This window comes from Oryzias melastigma, unplaced genomic scaffold, assembly GCF_002922805.2.
Source record: "Oryzias melastigma strain HK-1 unplaced genomic scaffold, ASM292280v2 sc00204, whole genome shotgun sequence".
NCBI lineage: Eukaryota > Metazoa > Chordata > Actinopteri > Beloniformes > Adrianichthyidae > Oryzias > Oryzias melastigma.
In genome coordinates this window covers 517,209-535,523 of record NW_023416880.1, presented here as the reverse complement: position 1 = coordinate 535,523, position 18,315 = coordinate 517,209, and the positions used below count along the sequence as shown (strand labels likewise).

At 38.7% G+C, this 18,315-nt stretch overlaps 3 protein-coding genes across 3 annotated transcripts in view; all 3 read left to right on the top strand.

Annotated features, from left to right (window-relative positions):
- The window catches only part of capn9 (calpain 9), a 12,271-nt gene extending 2,648 nt beyond the window's left edge, over positions 1 to 9,623 (top strand). The window contains exons 4-20 of the mRNA XM_036210716.1: positions 440 to 573; positions 651 to 819; positions 897 to 980; positions 2,073 to 2,158; positions 2,837 to 2,914; positions 2,984 to 3,144; positions 3,235 to 3,392; positions 4,684 to 4,892; positions 5,413 to 5,449; positions 5,526 to 5,606; positions 7,198 to 7,255; positions 7,857 to 7,921; positions 8,221 to 8,289; positions 8,377 to 8,455; positions 9,013 to 9,129; positions 9,225 to 9,283; positions 9,398 to 9,623. Of these exons, the coding sequence (XP_036066609.1) occupies positions 440 to 573; positions 651 to 819; positions 897 to 980; positions 2,073 to 2,158; positions 2,837 to 2,914; positions 2,984 to 3,144; positions 3,235 to 3,392; positions 4,684 to 4,892; positions 5,413 to 5,449; positions 5,526 to 5,606; positions 7,198 to 7,255; positions 7,857 to 7,921; positions 8,221 to 8,289; positions 8,377 to 8,455; positions 9,013 to 9,129; positions 9,225 to 9,283; positions 9,398 to 9,424 (1,671 nt within the window). The 3' untranslated portion in view covers positions 9,425 to 9,623. The remainder of the gene's footprint in view (positions 1 to 439; positions 574 to 650; positions 820 to 896; positions 981 to 2,072; positions 2,159 to 2,836; positions 2,915 to 2,983; positions 3,145 to 3,234; positions 3,393 to 4,683; positions 4,893 to 5,412; positions 5,450 to 5,525; positions 5,607 to 7,197; positions 7,256 to 7,856; positions 7,922 to 8,220; positions 8,290 to 8,376; positions 8,456 to 9,012; positions 9,130 to 9,224; positions 9,284 to 9,397) is intronic.
- A 1,973-nt stretch (positions 9,624 to 11,596) lies between these two features.
- On the top strand, positions 11,597 to 12,631 carry LOC112138122 (histone H1-like). The gene has a single exon (XM_024260688.2). It carries the CDS (start codon positions 11,645 to 11,647, stop codon positions 12,257 to 12,259), a length of 615 nt encoding a protein of 204 aa, XP_024116456.1. The 5' UTR covers positions 11,597 to 11,644; the 3' UTR covers positions 12,260 to 12,631.
- Positions 12,632 to 13,398: 767 nt separating this feature from the next.
- LOC112138123 (histone H4) lies at positions 13,399 to 14,119 on the top strand. Its single transcript, XM_024260689.2, has one exon. It carries the CDS (start codon positions 13,758 to 13,760, stop codon positions 14,067 to 14,069), a length of 312 nt encoding a protein of 103 aa, XP_024116457.1. The 5' UTR covers positions 13,399 to 13,757; the 3' UTR covers positions 14,070 to 14,119.
- The last annotated feature ends 4,196 nt before the right edge of the window (positions 14,120 to 18,315 follow it).

Sequence of the window (18,315 nt, the reverse complement as noted above, 5' to 3'; positions counted from 1 at the left end):
TTTTAGTCTGAAGTTGCCTCAAGATGGGAGTAAAAAAACAGAGTTTTATACACTGACAACTTCAGAAGTTTTGAAATGTAAATTTTGAGTTTTGAAACCCTAAAAAAATGAAAATTTGAAGCTGAAAATAATTAAGTTTATTTTAGAATAGCAAAAAATGTATATATATTTTTGACCAAACGCCAATATTTTTTTAAATGTGTTATTTGGCCCGATTTGGCTCCATATGTGGCCCCTATTGGGTTTTGGTTGGTGAGAAATTGACCCGATTGGCTCTTTAAGGTTACAGATCCCTGCCTTAGAGAAATCTCATTGGTTACAGATTTTATAAAATCTGTTGCTGCAGAAACATTTTTCTTTTCAAAATTCCACATTTTGTAGAAAATAATTTCCTGAAAACTGTGAATAATTGGCGGTTTTGTGGTCTGTTTCTTGCCAGTTCTGGCAGCACAACAAATGGCTGGACGTGGTGGTGGACGACAGACTGCCGACTGTGAGGGACCGCCTCATCATGCTTCACTCCGCCTCCAACGACGAGTTCTGGAGCGCCTTGCTGGAGAAAGCTTACGCCAAGTAAAAGTCACACTGACCGAGAGGTCCATACCTGATCTCCGTTTACCGTCCGTGACGTTCACTCTTTTGGTTTAAAGGCTTCACGGCAGCTACGAGTCCCTGAAGGGCGGCAGCACCATGGAAGCCATGGAGGACTTCACCGGCGGAGTGGGAGAGGTCTACGAAACCAAGAGTGCTCCAAACGACCTGTTCTCCATCATGAAGAAGGCCCTGGACAGAGGCTCCATGATGGGATGCTCCATTGATGTAACCTCCAGTTTCAACTCTAATCTGTGGACCAGTTTGTTCTGCAGAGCAACTCCTGAATCTCTGATTCTCTCCAGATCACCAGCTCGGCAGAGTCGGAAGCCAAGACGAGCACGGGTCTGGTGAAAGGCCACGCCTACTCCATCACAGGCCTGGAGGAGGTAGGTCACCTTCACTCCAGGAACGAGGAGTTTAAAGGGTCACGAAACAGGAAGGTTGGAGGCTGACTCCGCCCACAGCTGAAATGTAAAAATCCAGTCAGAGGGGCGGGGCTAGGGAGCAGGACTGTTATCATTACTGGAACTCCAGATCATAATGTAGGACTTTTGAATTTTGACCAATCTCAAAATTCAACTGTAATACTTCGTTTCAACCTGTAGGGGGCAGCACACATTGTTTTTCAACAATATTTTTAAGAATTAAACAAGTTTATCTTAATATGTCAAAAATGTGGCAATGACCAACAGACAACACTTTTAAAGCCCCATTTATAGAGATCAACAGACAAAAATAGTGGATTTAGGGTTTGGCTACTCTTTAAATAAGAAAAGCTCTAACTATAGGCGCTGAGGAGGGTCACCTCCATACAAACTAAACAGTTGTTTACCGCTCATCCCGTCTCCCAAACATTCTGACTCACCAGGAGATTTTCCTGATTTATTTATGTTGTTGAAACACATCATTACCGACTGAAAGCTAATAGCTTATATTTTCAGAACTGCTGTTTAAAAAACAATAAATGAATAACAGAAATTAAAAAAAGAAAAAAAAAAGATACAGTCAATCGGCTTTCACTGATTCACACAGGTGGCTTGGCAGTGATTTTGGTGTTGGATGTCCTTCAAAAAATATCTGTATTTTATCCAGGCTGTCGACGAGTACAGGGAGATCCAGACGAGGGTCCTTTTATGGCTACACTGAAATATATCCTGTCTGTCAATTTATGTATCCCTGTCGATTTCTTTTAGGCAAAAAAAAAAACGTTTTATGAGAATTTTCAAATTTTTTTGCCCAAACTATACTTACTTTCATTTTTCCCAAACACTTTTTTTTATTGCTAATTTTTATGCGTTTATCTGCCACTTAGTTCATATAAGTGTCATTTATGAACTGATTTAATGAGAGTCAAATAATTAAAAGTGTGGAATGGTAAATGACATCATCGAGTTGACATTGATCAACCAAAATTCAATTATTGATTGTAGATATTCTGTTTTCTGATGTTGATCCCAAAATGTTCTGGATCTGTTTAGTTGCGGTTCAGAGGTCAGACGGTGAAGCTGATTCGAGTCCGGAACCCCTGGGGGCAGGTGGAGTGGAACGGAGCCTGGAGTGACAAGTAAGGAGAAACAGAAACCACATGAAGATGATGGGAAAATAAATAAATAAATAAATATATATGTGTAAAAAAGTTTCTGTCTGAATGAAACACAATGAAAAGTTCCTCAGGTCCAGAAACATAAAGGAACATTTATAGCAATGTTAGCTCCTCCTGATGAACATTGAGGCAAAATTGGAACTTTGAACAATTATCTTAAAAAAATAGAAAATAAAGTATTTTGGTTATTGTTATCTCTGGGATTAAGGAAAAAAAAGACTAAATTGCAAAGCAGTGATATTGTTGGAGATCAACCCCTTACCATGACACTCCCTCCTAATATCATTTTTTTAACCATTATTTAATCAGGAAAAAACCCATTGAGATCCACTGATCTCTTTTTTAAAGGCAAAAATCACAAACATTCAAGACATGTTATAGAATTCAAACACGCTAAGAATAAAGAAATATTAAATAAAAAAGAATAAAAACAAATAAATAATAATAATAATCTTTATTTATATAGCACCTTTCAAAATGAAAACCACAAACTGCTTCACAGTAAAACACGGAATAAAACATAGAGTAAAACAGAATATAAAAACAGAATTAAAAAAAATGTTTTTAGTAGTTTTTTAAAGGAATTAATGAATTAAAAACAGCTACAGTTTAGTGATTTAATTTCCATCTTTGTTCCAGTTCCAGAGAATGGGATTACGTCGACAGAGCAGACAAAGACCGCATCCTGCAGAACTCTTTGGAGGACGGAGAGTTTTGGTGAGTTTGGTGATTCAGAATGAAAGCTTGTGTTCTGATGATGCTCAGTCATGATGTTCGTGACATCAGGATGGAGTTTGAGGACTTTAAACGGAACTACGATAAGGTGGAGATCTGCAACATGACGCCTGACGCGCTGGACGACGACACAAAACGCCAGTGGGCCGTCAACGTGTTCGAGGGCAACTGGATCCGTGGCTCCACCGCCGGCGGCTGCAGGAACTACATCGGTCAGATCAGACCTCAGCCTCTGGGCCTGTTTGGGATCATAGATGAAATAAACTCTTTGTGAGTTCATGTTGACGTCTTGTCATCCGCAGACACCTTTTGGACCAACCCTCAGTTCCGGCTGCAGCTGGAGGATGCTGATGATGACGATGACGTGTGCAGCGTGGTGATCGCGCTGATGCAGAAGAACCGACGGAAGCTGAGGAAGGAAGGTCTGGACCTGGAGACCATCGGGTTCGCTGTGTATGAGGTCAGAGCAAACACAAGCAAACATCAGATCTTCTCTTTGTTTTGGTTTTACCGCTGGATTTACATTAAGACTAAATGTGTAACATCACAGTCTGGGAGTTAATCATAATACAGTGAAAAGAGAACAATTAATAAGAGTAAAAAGTCATGTATGTATTATTTATTAACCCGTAATAGTCTAAACTATTTTACAGGTTGCCGAAATAATTTACTTTTAAAAATGTTTTTTGTTGTTAAAGCTTAAAGTCCATCTTTTTATTATAATTTATGGTAGTTATTTTATTTATTATATTGCACAATAATTACATAATAAACATGAAACTGAACTAAAAAAACAATTCCAAGCATTGAGTGCATTTTTTTAATACTGCAAAAGTCATTAAAAATGAGATCAAATGCTTTTTTTTAATATATCAAAAATGAAAAGTGCACAAGAAAAAAGAGTTAATCTAAAAACTACACATGACTAAACAATGTACAAAGTTCCTTGGATTTTTTTTCCCAAAGAGAACCACAATTATGTGTTTTTTTTTTAACATTTTTTGTCTTTTAAACCAAACCTTTCTAAACAAATGAGCTTTTTAAATCCATTTTGAATAAGACTATACTAATGTTGTGTCTGCGTCATTTTGGCATCATTGTAAACAACCGATACGATTTACAAACGCATTGCAGAGTTAAAACTACAGGATGTTTGGTAGCAATGAAAGAAATTGTTTACACATCTTTTTAATTATGTTAAAGTTTCTTTTGGCTTCATGTCAGACATAGACTTATAAATGCTAACATCATTAATGCAACAGTGTGGTAATAATAGCATGATATATGAAATTGCTAACATTTAAATTATATTTTTGTTTGTTTTATTTTTAGGCAACGAATATAAAGAGGACAAAAACAGAAATCGACAGACATTTGATTCTCTGAAAACAGCCGATTTGCTCTGAATTACATTTAAAAACATGAGCAAACGTTTGCCAAAATAAACTCACTGCTAACATCATAATATTAAAGATTATATCTCAGTAAAAAAAAATCTCTGTTCTCAATTTCTTAGAGTTTTCAGTTTTTACAAATAAAACATACAATTTAAAATGTACATTTTTGGAACAGAAAACAAAAACAAATCATGTCTGATGAAAATAATCTCATAATGTCAAACAATAAAATAATAATAATTCCAACTGTCATGAGATATTTCTAGTGTCCAGATTTCAGTGAACTGAAAAAAAGATTTTAAAACTTGTAGAAAATGAAGCTTTTGTAGCAATAATGATGCCATGTGATTCCAGGCACCTGATGATGAGAGTCAAGTGGAGAAGGACTTCTTCCGGTACCACCCATCGAAGGCTCGTAGCCGGACCTACATCAACATGCGCGAGGTGTCGGAGCGCTTCACGCTGCCTCCGGGGAAGTACCTGCTCGTCCCCACCACCTTCCAGCCCCACCACGAGGCCGACTTCCTCATCCGCATCTTCTCTGAGAAGAAGGCCGACGCCGTGTGAGTCTCTGACTTCAGGCTTTGGAAACTGACTGGACACTAGATAATGACTCAGCTCTTAGAAAACTGAATGTTCCTCCGTCACTTTCAGTTAAAGTTTAAGAAACTTGAATCTTAGCGTGTAGAATTCATCCTAAAGACGTTCCCTCTGTGATTCTCCCACTTTGATCATCTTTTAAGTCAGTCGTCTTTTAATGATATTTATGCCGTTTTTAATCATAATCCAAAAACCTGTCATTTTCTAGGACATAGTTTCTACAGAACGACGGAGTTTATTAGAAATTTCCCTCTGAGTTGTGGACGGGACTGTTGGTGCTGAACAACCCCGCCCCCACCTCCCATCACCCATCTGTTTAAAACACCTCACACACCCAACCTGACATTATAAATATAATCTGACAATACTACAACATTAACAAGAAGAGTTAGAATGAATTAGAGATGAACACTGTTTCCACATCCTGTCTAAAAGGTTAAATGTGTGATGAATAATAAATCTGGACACTCGTCTGTTTCTCAGAGAAATGGGGAGCAATGTGGACGCCGACCTGCCGGATGTAAGTGACGCTCCCACAGAGGACGCTTTGTGCAGCGGTCTGGAGTGTTTGTGCTGAAGCTGCTCTGTGTCTGCAGCCGCCCATGCCCAGCCCTCCAGAGGAGGAGACGGACGAGGAGAGGGGCCTGAGGAGGCTCTTTGACCAGTTGGCTGGAGACGTAAGAGGGAGCGCTCGGGGTCATTTCCTCCTGATGAGTGTGATGGTCGGCTGACCGGACCTGCAGCAGAACTTTGGTTTAAGAGTCTCCAGTCTGCACATTTACATGTTTTACAGCAGAGGTGCCCAAACTAATATCTAGCTAATATGATAGCCACAGGCTAGCTGTTTTGGTTAATTTAGGATTTTTTTCAGTTTTTTAGGCTAATTTTGGAGCTCAGCTAATATTTTAGCTTTATGCTAGCTGTTTTGGCTAAATTACACATTTTATCCGTTTTTTTTTTTATGCTACTTTGGCATTTAGCTCACATTTCAGCTACACGCTAGTTGTTTTGGCTATTTTTATTATTATTTTTTTTCTAGGCTAAATTAGAGCTTAAATAGTATTTTAGCTTTATGCTAGTTGTTTTGGCTAAATCACAGAAATTACCTGTTTTTTTAGGCTAATTTGGCATTAAGCCTATATTTAAGCTACATGCTAGCTGCTTTGGCTAATTTGGCATTTTTTTCAGTTTTTTAACACTAATTTAGAGCTTAGCTAATATTTTAGCTTTCTGTCAGCTGTTTTGGCTAAATTTCACATTTTACCATTTTTAGGCTAATTTGGCATTTCACTTATATTTCAGCTACATGCTAATTTTTTGGCTAATTTAGGCTTTTTAAAGTTTTGTTTGGCTAACTTGCCATTTTGCTAATATTTCAGCAAGCTATCTGTTATGTAAAGGGACTCAGGTAGACACAGGATCACTCGGACACAGGACGGTTGCAATTCAACTCCACGTTTAATCTCCGTTCATTCATTCTCGTGTTACACCAACATAGTTCCCCCCGGAACCCTTGAACCCCAACTATGGTTCCGCTTACACAACACTATCAGCTTCAGCGTTTTCAGTTATTAGCTTCAGCGTTTTTCAATTTCAATATCTTCAGCAGCCAAATTCAGCTTACAGCATTCACACTAGCATTATCACAGGTAATACTATATATCTGGCCCTGTGACAGACTGGCGACCTGTCCAGGTCATCAGCAGCCGGGATAGGCTCCGGCACCCCCGCGACCCCGAAAGGGAAGAAGCGGTCAAGAAAATGAATGAATGAATGAATACTATATATCTAGCTTTTAAAATGTTTTAGTATTAGTTATTTCTATGAAGATGACTGAAATGAATTATTTCAAATTTGGCTGTGTGTGTTGCTTTCTGGAAAACCGTAAATGTTTACGTTTAGGCTGTGATTGTTACTCTTTCTTTTAGCCTACAAACTGACCCCGGCTCAACATCAGAGAAGAAAACAGTTATGTGGCCCTCACAAGAAAAAGTTTGGGGGCCCTGCTTTACAGCATGATTAATGCCAGGATACTAAAACGTTAATTTAGGAGAAAAAAAAACATATTTATCTGTAATAAGGACATTTTTGGAACTTTAAAGAAAAACTAAAATAAACAACAAATTGAAAAAAAAACAATTACATTTTTCTGTATATAGCAATAAAAAAATGAAACTGGAAAAGCTTTTTAAACAAAGTATTTTGATGTGTTTTCCCATGTTTATTTGTTCTGCAGTTTTTCCTGATTTTTGTTCCATGTTCCTTCAGGACAAGGCGATCTCTGCCAGAGAGCTTCAGCAGATGCTCAACGGCGTTCTCAGCAGAAGTAAGTAACTTCCTTTCTATTAATTTCAGCACGTTAACAAAAACAGACAGATGTCTCAAAGACGTAAAAAATATTCAACTTTCAATCCAAAAAGAAAAAAAGCTGCTTTTTCACTTTTAGTCATTTTAATTTTTAGCCTGACAAAAGTGACTCGTTTAAAGGGTAACCAAACAGGGAGGTTGGAGGCTGACTCCGCCCACAGCCAAAAATGTGAAAATCCAGTCAGAGGGGCGGGACTGGGGAACAGGGCTGTAATTATTACTGGATCTGCAGATCATAACGAGGGACTTAAATGGTTTGACCAATCATGGAATTCAAGTGTAATACCTTATTTCAACCTGTAGGGGGCAGCAAAAAGTTGGTTATAGACTACATTTTTAGTGCGTTTATTTTTTTAATTTGTCAAAAATGTGGCAATGACCAACAGACAGCACTCTTACAGCCCCATTTATTGAGGTCAACAGAAAAAAAGTTGATTTAATGCTTGGTTAAGCTTAGTTAAGTATCTGAAAGTCGATTACTGAAAAGAATTGGTTTACCGTAATTTTTCATGTTGAAGTATTTAGAGGGAAGTATTGACGTGTGAACGTTTTGTCTTCAGGAAAAGAAATCCAATTTGAGGGTCTGAGTTTGAGCACCTGCCACAGCATCATCAACCTGATGGACGTATCCTTGGAACCGGCCTCACATTTACTCTGTGCAACACTCTCTTTTTTGTAACATTTTTCAGTTCAATATTATTTTTGAAGTGCCAATAGACGCAGAAGAAACCAACATTTTTTTGACCAAGCACATGGAGACAGTTGGGAGAAAAACCTGTCATTTTACAAGACTGACATAAAAACAATCAGTTAAAGTCTTGGCTCCTGTTTATCAGACTAATGTTCTCGTCCTGTTGGATACGTGAGGTTAAGAGGTTCATTGTTGCTTGATGTGTGAGTTGTTTTCCTGAACGCAGAAACCAGGTGGACAACACGGGAATGATAGAGTTCCAAGAGTTTAAGGTCTTCTGGGAGAAGATGAAGAAATGGATTGTATGAACAGCTTTGAGTGGTAGAAAGGTTTCTTTTCCTTGTTTTTGTCATCAGGCGTGTTTTGGATAAAGATATTTTTCACTGCAGATGCTCTTCCTGGCCTTTGACACAGACCGATCAGGAAAGATGTCGTCCTATGAGCTTCGCAGCGCTCTCAAAGCTGCAGGTGAGTCATCTTTATGCAGATGACACAATCATTTATATGGTTGTTTCTTCTATCAGTCACACGGGAATGAGCTTCAGGAAGCTTTCCATCAACTTCAGTATTCTCTTTGCCTGTTACAGTTGATCCTAAATGAAAAAAGTAGACAAAATTCATGATATTTTCCAGGTCTTGTTCACATGAAACCCTGAAAGCTAATATTCCTACACATTTTCACTTCCAACTTGTCATATACGGACGTATGGTTTAGGAACCCTCTGCGCCACTTTTTGATGTTTTGAGGGTCTCCATCTACCCATTTTCTTCCGCTCATCTGGACCGGGTTGTGGGGACAGCAATCTGAGCAAAGATGCCCAGACTTCCCTCGCCCTGGTCACTTCCTCCAGTTCTTCTGGGGGGACACCGAATCGTTCCCAGGCCAGCCGAGAGACGTAGTGATAGAGAGATTTTTTTAATAGTTCTTAGCTGCTGGAACAAACATCAGCTCCTTGCGGATGCGTACAGATTATAATCTTGTTTGCTAACATTTATGGTTTACCCGGTGCTTCTTCTGAATGAAGGAATGCAGCTGAACAACCAGCTCCTACAGCTGGTGGGTCTGAGGTTTGCCGACGACGAATATAACATCGACTTTGACGACTACCTGACCTGCATCGTCCGCCTGGAGAACATGTTCAGTACGTTCACAAAACACCAAATCTGAATTCATCTGACAGAATTTTGTTTTGTTGAGTTTATCTTTGAACGTTGACGAGCTGTTTGTGTCGTGAAGGAGTTTTCCAGGCTATGGACAAGTACAAGAGGGGCCAGGTCAAGATGAACATCATGCAGGTAAACTCTCAGAAAGTGATTGTTTCAGTAACTCACACTGACATTTTCTTGATTCTTCTGTTTTATGCAGTTATAAGATTTGAATTCACCAAAATATTCTTCATGTTTCCACAGTTTCTCATGTTGTCGATGAACGTCTGAGGAGCAGAAATAGAACAACGAGAGCAGAAAAACAAAAAGAAGTTTTGAAAATCTCATTTTACATTTTCAAAGTTCCTCTGGTTTTCCTCCAAAACTTCACTAAACCTGTGAAATGCTGCTGGATGGGTTTCATCTGTTCTGAGCTCTTGAAGCATTCTTTTCTCTGCTTGATACACTAAAATACAATTTATAAAGAAAAGTGTCTGTTTTTATTTACATTTCGCATCGACATGGAAAATTAGCCATTAAACTAAAAAACAAACAGACTCACGGAAAAAATGCAGCAGCCCTCCAAAATAAGAGCATGAACTTCTCTAAGTAGAATATTATTTTAGAAGACAAAATCATATTCATCTTTCCTAACATCATTTTAACAGTTATCATTGTCATAATCATGCATTCATCTTCATAACCCGCTCAAACACATTTGGGGTCACAGGGTAGCTGGAGCCTATCCCAGCTAGTGCTGGGAGAAGGTCGGGTACACCCTAAACATGTAACCAGTCGGTAGCAGGGTCACACTCACACTGAGGGAATTTAGACACACCAGCTAATATCTGAAGTTTTTGGACTGCATGTTCACAAAAACACACAAACTCCACAGTAAGAAGGCAGCTGGGATTCAAACCACACCCTTCTTGCTGTTAGGTGAGAGAGTGCTAACCACTGTGCAGCCCTTTTTGTAATTGAATATATATTTTTAAAAAGTAAATACATGATTTAGACCTCTTTACTTATGGTGCAATAAAAAAGTATTCAAAATAAACGCTCAAAGCCACAGAAAGGGAAACCAGGAAAAGTCACTTGATATTAATGCAAATGAAAAGCCAGAGAATGAATTCAACATGAAGTCTGAGCAAAAAAACAAATAAACAAAAAACAAATATATTAAATAAACAAAAATGACTGGAAATGCACTTGGTTATTTGAGTGTTAGTCCAAATGGTATATCAAAATTTTAATAACTATTAAACCAATAACTTATTTAAAGCGCTTAATAATAATAAATAAATATGAATTTTACAAGAATAAACAAGTGGGTGGATCTACTAATATGAAGTGCTGGACATTCTACAAGAAATTACTTCATGCCATCATTACAACTTATAAATCTATTTTTAATCAATGTGTTAGGCAACTTTGGGTTTCATAATTTTCATAAAAATAACAGTAACCTTTGTGATGAAAAATACCAAAAACTGAAATAAATTATGTTATAATTTGATTTTATTCTAATCTCTCTTTATGCACATTATTTGTCTTTGGGATTCATTTCAGTAAATTTATGCTTTATTTATTTAATAATGTAATTTATTAAATAATAAATTTTTTGTTTCCACACAATTTAGTTGCTTCATAAAGAACAATGTAGTCTTCTGAGTTTAGGAAAATAGTGAAAATGAGATTGCAAACTAGATGTGTTATTATTATATTATAAAACTTTTAGAATAACATATATTTTGTCTAAATGGAAAAACAAATCCTTAGCCCAAGAGTTGCTGGGATAGGCTCCAGCAGCCCAGTGAACCCAAAACAGATTGAGCAGCTGCTGACGGTGGATGGATCGGTTGGGATTATCATTCAAATAGTTTGACATTTCCTCTTATCTGAACTTTTTGTTGCTAAAATGTTTAAATAAAAATCTTCTCTGGGGCACTAAAGGACAAACTCAACCTAATTATTTTATCGTTTACATGATTTCCTCAGTAATCCCTGCAGTCAGCTGCCATTGGTGTGTTTGTTGTTGCGTATTAAATTTTATTTTAATACAAAATAACAAACACTGCAGTTCTGTCGTTAATCTGAACATGACATTTAACATGTTCATCAATTATAAGCATTATTTTCACAAAGTTTGAACATTTTTAAAAGCGTGTAAGGAGATAAAACAGCAGCTGAAGTGTGTCCGCAGCGGTCAGCTTTCAGATGATCTGGTGACTTCTGAAGGCTCCATGAAGAAACTTTCGGCGGATTCGGATCGAAACTTGAGCTGAAACCGAAGAGACTCTTGTCCGCTGTCGGCTGCTTCATTTTGGGATTTCCTTGTCGCTCCAAAACCGATTTTTGACTCTTTTATCGCCAGAAGAAAACACAAGTTCCGCCATTCCGCCGCGCGCGCGGACCGCCGCCGCGTTGAGTCTCCACGGTTCTCATGCTGTGTAGAAGAGCCGCGTCAGCGTCAGACTCTCAGACTGTCAGGATCGTTGATCAGCGACAAACATGGCAGAAGTAGCTCCAGCTCCCGCCGCCGCTCCGGCCAAAGCCGCCAAGAAGAAGGCCGCCAAGCCGAAGAAGGCCGGTCCCAGCGTCCAGGAGCTGATCGTCAAGACGGTGGCCGCTTCCAAGGAGCGCAGCGGCGTGTCTGCCGCCGCCCTCAAGAAGGCTCTGGCGGCCGGAGGCTACGATGTGGACAAGAACAAAGTCCGCGTCAAGACCGCCATCAAGAGCCTGCTGACCAAGGGGACTCTGGTCCACACCAAGGGCACCGGCGCTGCCGGCTCCTTCAAGATGAGCAAGACGAGCGAAAGCAAGAAGCCCCAGAAGGCTGCAGCCAAGAAAGCCGCTCCGAAAGCCAAGAAGCCCGCTGCCAAGAAACCCGCCGCCAAGAAGCCCGCAGCGGCCAAGAAGCCCGCAGCGGCCAAGAAGTCTCCCAAGAAGGTCAAGAAGCCCGCAGCAGCAGCGGCCAAGAAAGCAGCCAAGAGCCCCAAGAAAGCCACCAAGAGCCCCAAAAAGAGCCCCAAGAAGGCGGTGAAGAAAGCCCCCGCAGCCAAGAAAGCTCCCGCTAAGAAGGCAGCCAAGCCCAAAGCCAAGAAGACAGCAGCCAAGAAGAAGTGAAGAAACAGCAGCTGAATTCTTCCCCAAAAGGCTCTTCTAAGAGCCACCACTTCTTCTCTCAGGAGCTCAGTCCTCTGGTGTATTTAAAACTGAACACAAAAACAACATGTTTATATGTCAAATCAAATTTATGAGATTAAGTTTAATGTTTACAAATGATTTCTTTAAACAGATTTCTAGGGTCAAACATCTGACTAACTTTATCTTAACATGTTGGTAAAGATTCTCATTCATTATTAAGTTGAATCAAAGCAAGCAAACTTCATTGAATTGATCTGATTATGTGTTTTAGACACTTTTATCAGTTATGATCACATTTAAAAAGTGCTGCTTTCTTTCAGGAATCACTTAGTCATTCGAGATAAAAAAAAAGAAAACCTACTTTATGACTAACAGACTGTTCATTCACTGTTGGGTGTTTTTACATGACAGCGACATGTCATAATAGATGATATGCACATAAAAAACACCCGTATTAAAGCTACCAAAAAAAGAAATCACAAATAAAGTATGACTGAATCACCATTTAAAAACAACAAATTGGAGCCAATTAAAATGTTAATTATTTGGAAACACGAATTGTTTTATAAACAGCAAAATTAATTTTGTAAAAAATACAAACTCAAGCTTTAGAGCCATTTGTAAAATAAACATTTATAAAAAAGGAACACAGATTTTAATTAAAAGATTATTTTCATTTTAGTTCACTCTGTATTTAAATTGTGTTAACTTTCTTTTTAACTGATATCATTTTAGAGAAGTAACTGGAACTGTAAAAGAAAATTCTTTAATCCCAGGATTCACCAGATAATCAGGAGTTGATTGGACTAAAAACAAACAAACAGTCAGAGTTTGAACATTTATTCTTCTGTTGTTTGTTTCAAAATTGATTCAAGGATCCTCGTTTGTTCTCCCTTATAGTGAGGATTATTCCTGAGGTCCACTTTTAAAAATATCAACATTTTTTGCAAGAGTTTAGAGTAAAGAGCACATTTATTTATTTATGTACACATATTAAAAATTCTAAGATACATCAGTTGTATTATCTATGTTTATTATGAATAAATAACTACTTGAGATTAACTTTAAAAATAAATGTGAAAAACACAGTTTAGTTCTTAACTCTGGAAGTTACCAGAATAAACGTTTGAAAGGAGGAACAGGAATGGTATTTTCACTACAAAACATGTTAAATCATTTGTTTTAAGTGGATATTGAATTGTTAAAGATTTTTTTGTATAGCAGGGCTAAAAAAAACTCCTGAAAGAGTTTTGTTTTTTATTTTTTATTTTAATGTAGTCACAATTTGTCCTGCATTTCTCGTGTTGGCCACTTGATGGCGCAAATGAGCCAAACAGGAAAACCTGGATGAAAGAAACTAAAAACGACATCGAAGAAGAAGAAAGACGTCTGTCTTCTAACACGTCCTCAAATCGAAGATATATCCCAGAGAACATCGGTTTCAAGGACATTCAAGACCTTCATCGAATAACTAACAATGAGTGGCAGAGGAAAAGGCGGCAAAGGACTCGGTAAAGGAGGCGCTAAGCGTCACCGTAAAGTTCTCCGTGATAACATCCAGGGAATCACCAAACCGGCGATCCGCCGTCTGGCTCGTCGCGGTGGAGTGAAGCGTATCTCCGGTCTGATCTACGAGGAGACCCGCGGTGTGCTGAAGGTGTTCCTGGAGAACGTGATCCGTGACGCCGTCACCTACACCGAGCACGCCAAGAGGAAGACCGTGACCGCCATGGATGTGGTGTACGCGCTGAAGAGACAGGGACGCACTCTGTACGGATTCGGCGGTTAAACTCCACGCTCCGCTGTTGGCAGACAACAAAAGGTCCTTTTAAGGGCCACCACATGTTCTCTAGAGCTGATGATCCTCATTACTGGTATTTAATGTATCTTAACCGGAGCTTAAATTTTGATAATTCGAATAAAGTAATTTATCATCCAAGTACGTCACGACAAATTCTTCTGGGGACAGAAGCTCACTTGAAAATACATTATGTCATAAGACAAACGTCCCGCATTTCTAAGAAGCAATTTAACTTTGTCCTATTTCAGAACCTACTCGTGAAACTGCATGGACCAAACAAAATGAGTACAGTATTTCAAGTTTCATTAGTTTAGTCTCCCAGTCTCTCTTCAGTTAACAAGATATAAAATGACAACAAACGACCAATAAAAAAAGGAATAGGCAGAAGCTTATTCAATGCCTTTCCATGAAAACTACACTATCTATGCTGATCAAAGAAATGCAATTTAAAGAAAAATAAACATAAATTTACGAATATATATAATCTTTTACATATCTATGTTGTAATTATTCATACATGTACATGTCCTTTAATTTTAAACTATTCAAACAAAATAATTTGTTGGTTCACAATATCCTGTTCTGTTGACTATTCTAATAAACCCTTTTTTGTGGTTTAACCAATGATTCAATAATAGTTTTTTTCCCTTCATTTTTGACTAATGAACAATAAAGAAGATACAAACTCTCTTTTTGTTTAATGCATCACTAAATTTATAGAGAGCACCCATGGATCCAAAAAAACTTTATTTTATATGATTTATGTGAGATTTCCAAGACAATTATTACTCCAAAAGACTATTTCTTTAACATATTGGATTTCTACATCATTTAAATATAATTTAACATTTCCAACCTTGGATACAGATCACATGTTCAGTGTTTAAATGGTTATAATCTTGTAAGTGCTTTCTATTTTACTGTTGGGACATATTTTAACCTTCAAACACTAAATGTTTTTTACATCAGTGTCATTTTTTTTTTTTAATGTTTTTAGTGTTTGTTGATGGCAAACCTACAACTTGTCCAGGGACTACAGAATAAAACGAGCTTTGTAGCTAACACTGGAACATTAAGAGAAATGTCCATAAATGTGCACTGTCCTTTTTTAAATGTTAAAGGGTAACTTTAAGAAGTTCCATAGAAACCCCACATCATCATGTTCAGCGACTATAAGCCCCCCGCCCATCTTTGATTTTGTTACTGTCACTCAAATCTGGGCTGAGAATGGACTCAGCCTCAAACTGTCCTGTTTGGTAACGCTTTAAAGTATTCAAATTAAGGGTTTCTTTACAGCAGGGGTCTCAAACTCAATTCAACCGGGGGCCGCTGGAGGCAGAGTCTGGGTTAGGCTGGGCCGCATCAGGATTTTCACAAGAAAAGCTCTGATAAAACATTCCAGTGTTCTCAAATATCTTTATTAAAAATAATTATTTTTTAAAAACGAATTAAAAAAAAAATCAATCATGAATAAATAAAATGATAACCATGACCATACAGCAGATACAGACGACTGAAGAAACTATATATTGACTGATTGACTAGAGCAGTGTTTCTCAAATGGTGGGGTGTGGCCCCTTGGGGGGAATATGAATAAAAACATGTTTACATTAGTTATGGATATTGTGCATAATTCTATGTAGTTGATAATAAATTAAATAGCAAAAACAACCTAAAAAGGCATTTGGTGGCAGAAAGAGCTGCTGTTAACAGTGAACCAAAGAACTGAATCTCTGAGAAAAAAACAGAATTCATCATTAATGTGGAGGGAAACAAGGAAAGATTTGTTTTAACTTTGTCTGAAAGATTTGAAAGGTTTCTAAGAAAAAAAGAAGGAAAAATTAATAAAACAGATTATTTAGAAGTTTTTTTTTTCTGTAATGATAGTAAAAGTACAATATTTTGATATTTTGAGGAGATATACGTTTAACTTGAGCAAATTATCTGATACAAATGATATTTGCAGCTGAAACTCTGGACCAGAGAAAACTATTTTTATTAAGTTTCAAATCTCTGTATTTACAGAACCTCCTTCATTTCTGAGCTGAGAGCAGCACGCTCACTGAAAGATCAATGCAAACGCGCGCACACCAGCATTCCTGGCCTCCACATCTGGAGCGCGCGTAACTGCGCGTTGCTACGCAATTTTTTAACTCTGGTCTCGAGCTCTACGCACAAATCGGGCACGCACTGAACGCCCACTGAATCTTCATTCCGGTTCAACATTTCCACGCACAGTCTCAGCGGCGCAGAGCTCTGACCAATCAGGAGCTCTGATTTGGGAGCTGCGTGTGTGGCCTCTGCTTCATAACACTGAAGTGCTGAACATGATCAAAGAGAAATGAATCATTGCGGTTTGTGTCCGGTCGGGTTAATGAGACATCAAGACAGGCATTTAAAAGGACAGAGTTGTGACAACTAAAAATATGGAGCAACATTTTGGGGGATTTCCACCGTTTTGATTTCCTCTGAGATTCTCCCTGTTGTAGATGCAGAGGAGCTCTAATGAACAGTAAAAATACAATAGAAGACGAATCTCCTCTCTGCTACTGCGTGCGTGACCGCACTGCTCAGGTGTGGATACCACCTGCTGAGTGTGCGTTCATACACCCGCGCAGACCGCGTTCTTGAACGCACCCCACGCGGCCGTTGTGGAAGCACCTTTGAAGATTCTGCTCTCGCGCAGGCACGCATCACTCACGCACGTGGAAGTAGCAGAGTTTTTCTGCTCGTGGAGGAGGAAAAGGCGCTCGCGAGAGTCTGATTTGATGTTTGATGCGTGCGCGGAAATGTCTTAATTCTGCTGGAGTTTTGACATAAATAAAACTCCACATGTGTCTCCCATTCATTTTAAGTGAGACATCCAACTCCTACCACACCGGGCGCGGAGTCAGAAACTCGCTTTTTGACGAGCGGCACGCTGTGAATCTGTCGCGCGGCGATAGAGGGGCGGGGCGCAAGAATCACGTTCAGTGTGAAAGCACTTCCAGCGGCTTCATTGCTCCTCGTCCTCCCATCTGACTGGAGGAATGAATGAATGAGTGAGGAGGTACTGGACAGCCCGCCGATGTCCCGCCTCCAGAGTCATATACCTCACTGTGATTGGTTCGTTCAGCTCTGCACTCAACAACTGTCATTCATATCAGCCTTGCGGGCCGCACTAACAGTAATCGTTCATATGAAGACGCGGGCCGCAAATCATCATCTGGCGGGCCGCAGATAGCCCGCGGGCCGCGAGTTTGAGACCCCTGCTTTACAGCAATCTCTGTTGTGATCATATTTTGAAGCCCAATGAGGCATTTTTCATTTGTGATTTTGGGCTATATAAATAAAATTGAATTGAATTGATCTGTAGGCAAAAGCTCCATCGTCTGCTAAATGACTACACTGTGTTTAATAAGGCAGATACACAAACTGAATTAAACTTTCATGTTAATGAGTTTCCACACCGTATTAACACAATTCTCCAGAAGTCAGTTTTGTTTATTGAAAATAAAAATGATCTGGCTAATACTGAGGAATGGACAGTAAAATGCACTTAAAACCTCAAAAAGTAGAATTTTCATCCCCCTTTAACATTCATGCTAAAATAAGTTTAATCTTCATTATAGAAAGATTTCTGGTTCTCACAATGCAGCTCATCTAAACTATAATTTGGAGTCTAAGTGAGAAGTGTCTGTTTTTTTCTGGATTTATTTGTTAATGTATTTTGAGTATTTTAACTTTTTTTTTGCTTTATAGTGTTAACTTGGTATTATTATTATTATTATTATTATTAATAATAATTTTATTTCCCATCCCCACGTTGCAAACCACATGAATCTAACAGTCCACATGATTAAAAGAATTTAGAAAAAAATCCAGATAAAATGTTCATAATCTTATAATCACTCCTATTATTTAACTTCACGGCCTCTGAAATATGTCAACGTTACTACAGAATCACGACATCTGATAAAACCATGTTAAACCATGTCACAGGTCGGCCAATCATAGACGGGCAACGACACAGAAACAAGGAATCTGAGCATGCAGCAACGACAGAGCAGCTCAGCCAATCATAGACGAGGAACGACACAGTTTCATTTACACACGGTCTGTATAAAGACAGCCTCCATCCTCCACTCCGATCCATCTTCGTTCAGAGACTGAACAGGAACCATGCCTGAACCCGCCAAGTCCGCGCCCAAGAAGGGCTCCAAGAAAGCCGTCACCAAGACCGCCGGCAAAGGAG

Coding starts and splice junctions, on each gene's coding strand:
- LOC112138122 (XM_024260688.2), top strand. CDS start 11,645: ATGGCAGAAGTAGCTCCAGCTCCCGCCGCCGCTCCGGCCAAAGCCGCC.
- LOC112138123 (XM_024260689.2), top strand. CDS start 13,758: ATGAGTGGCAGAGGAAAAGGCGGCAAAGGACTCGGTAAAGGAGGCGCT.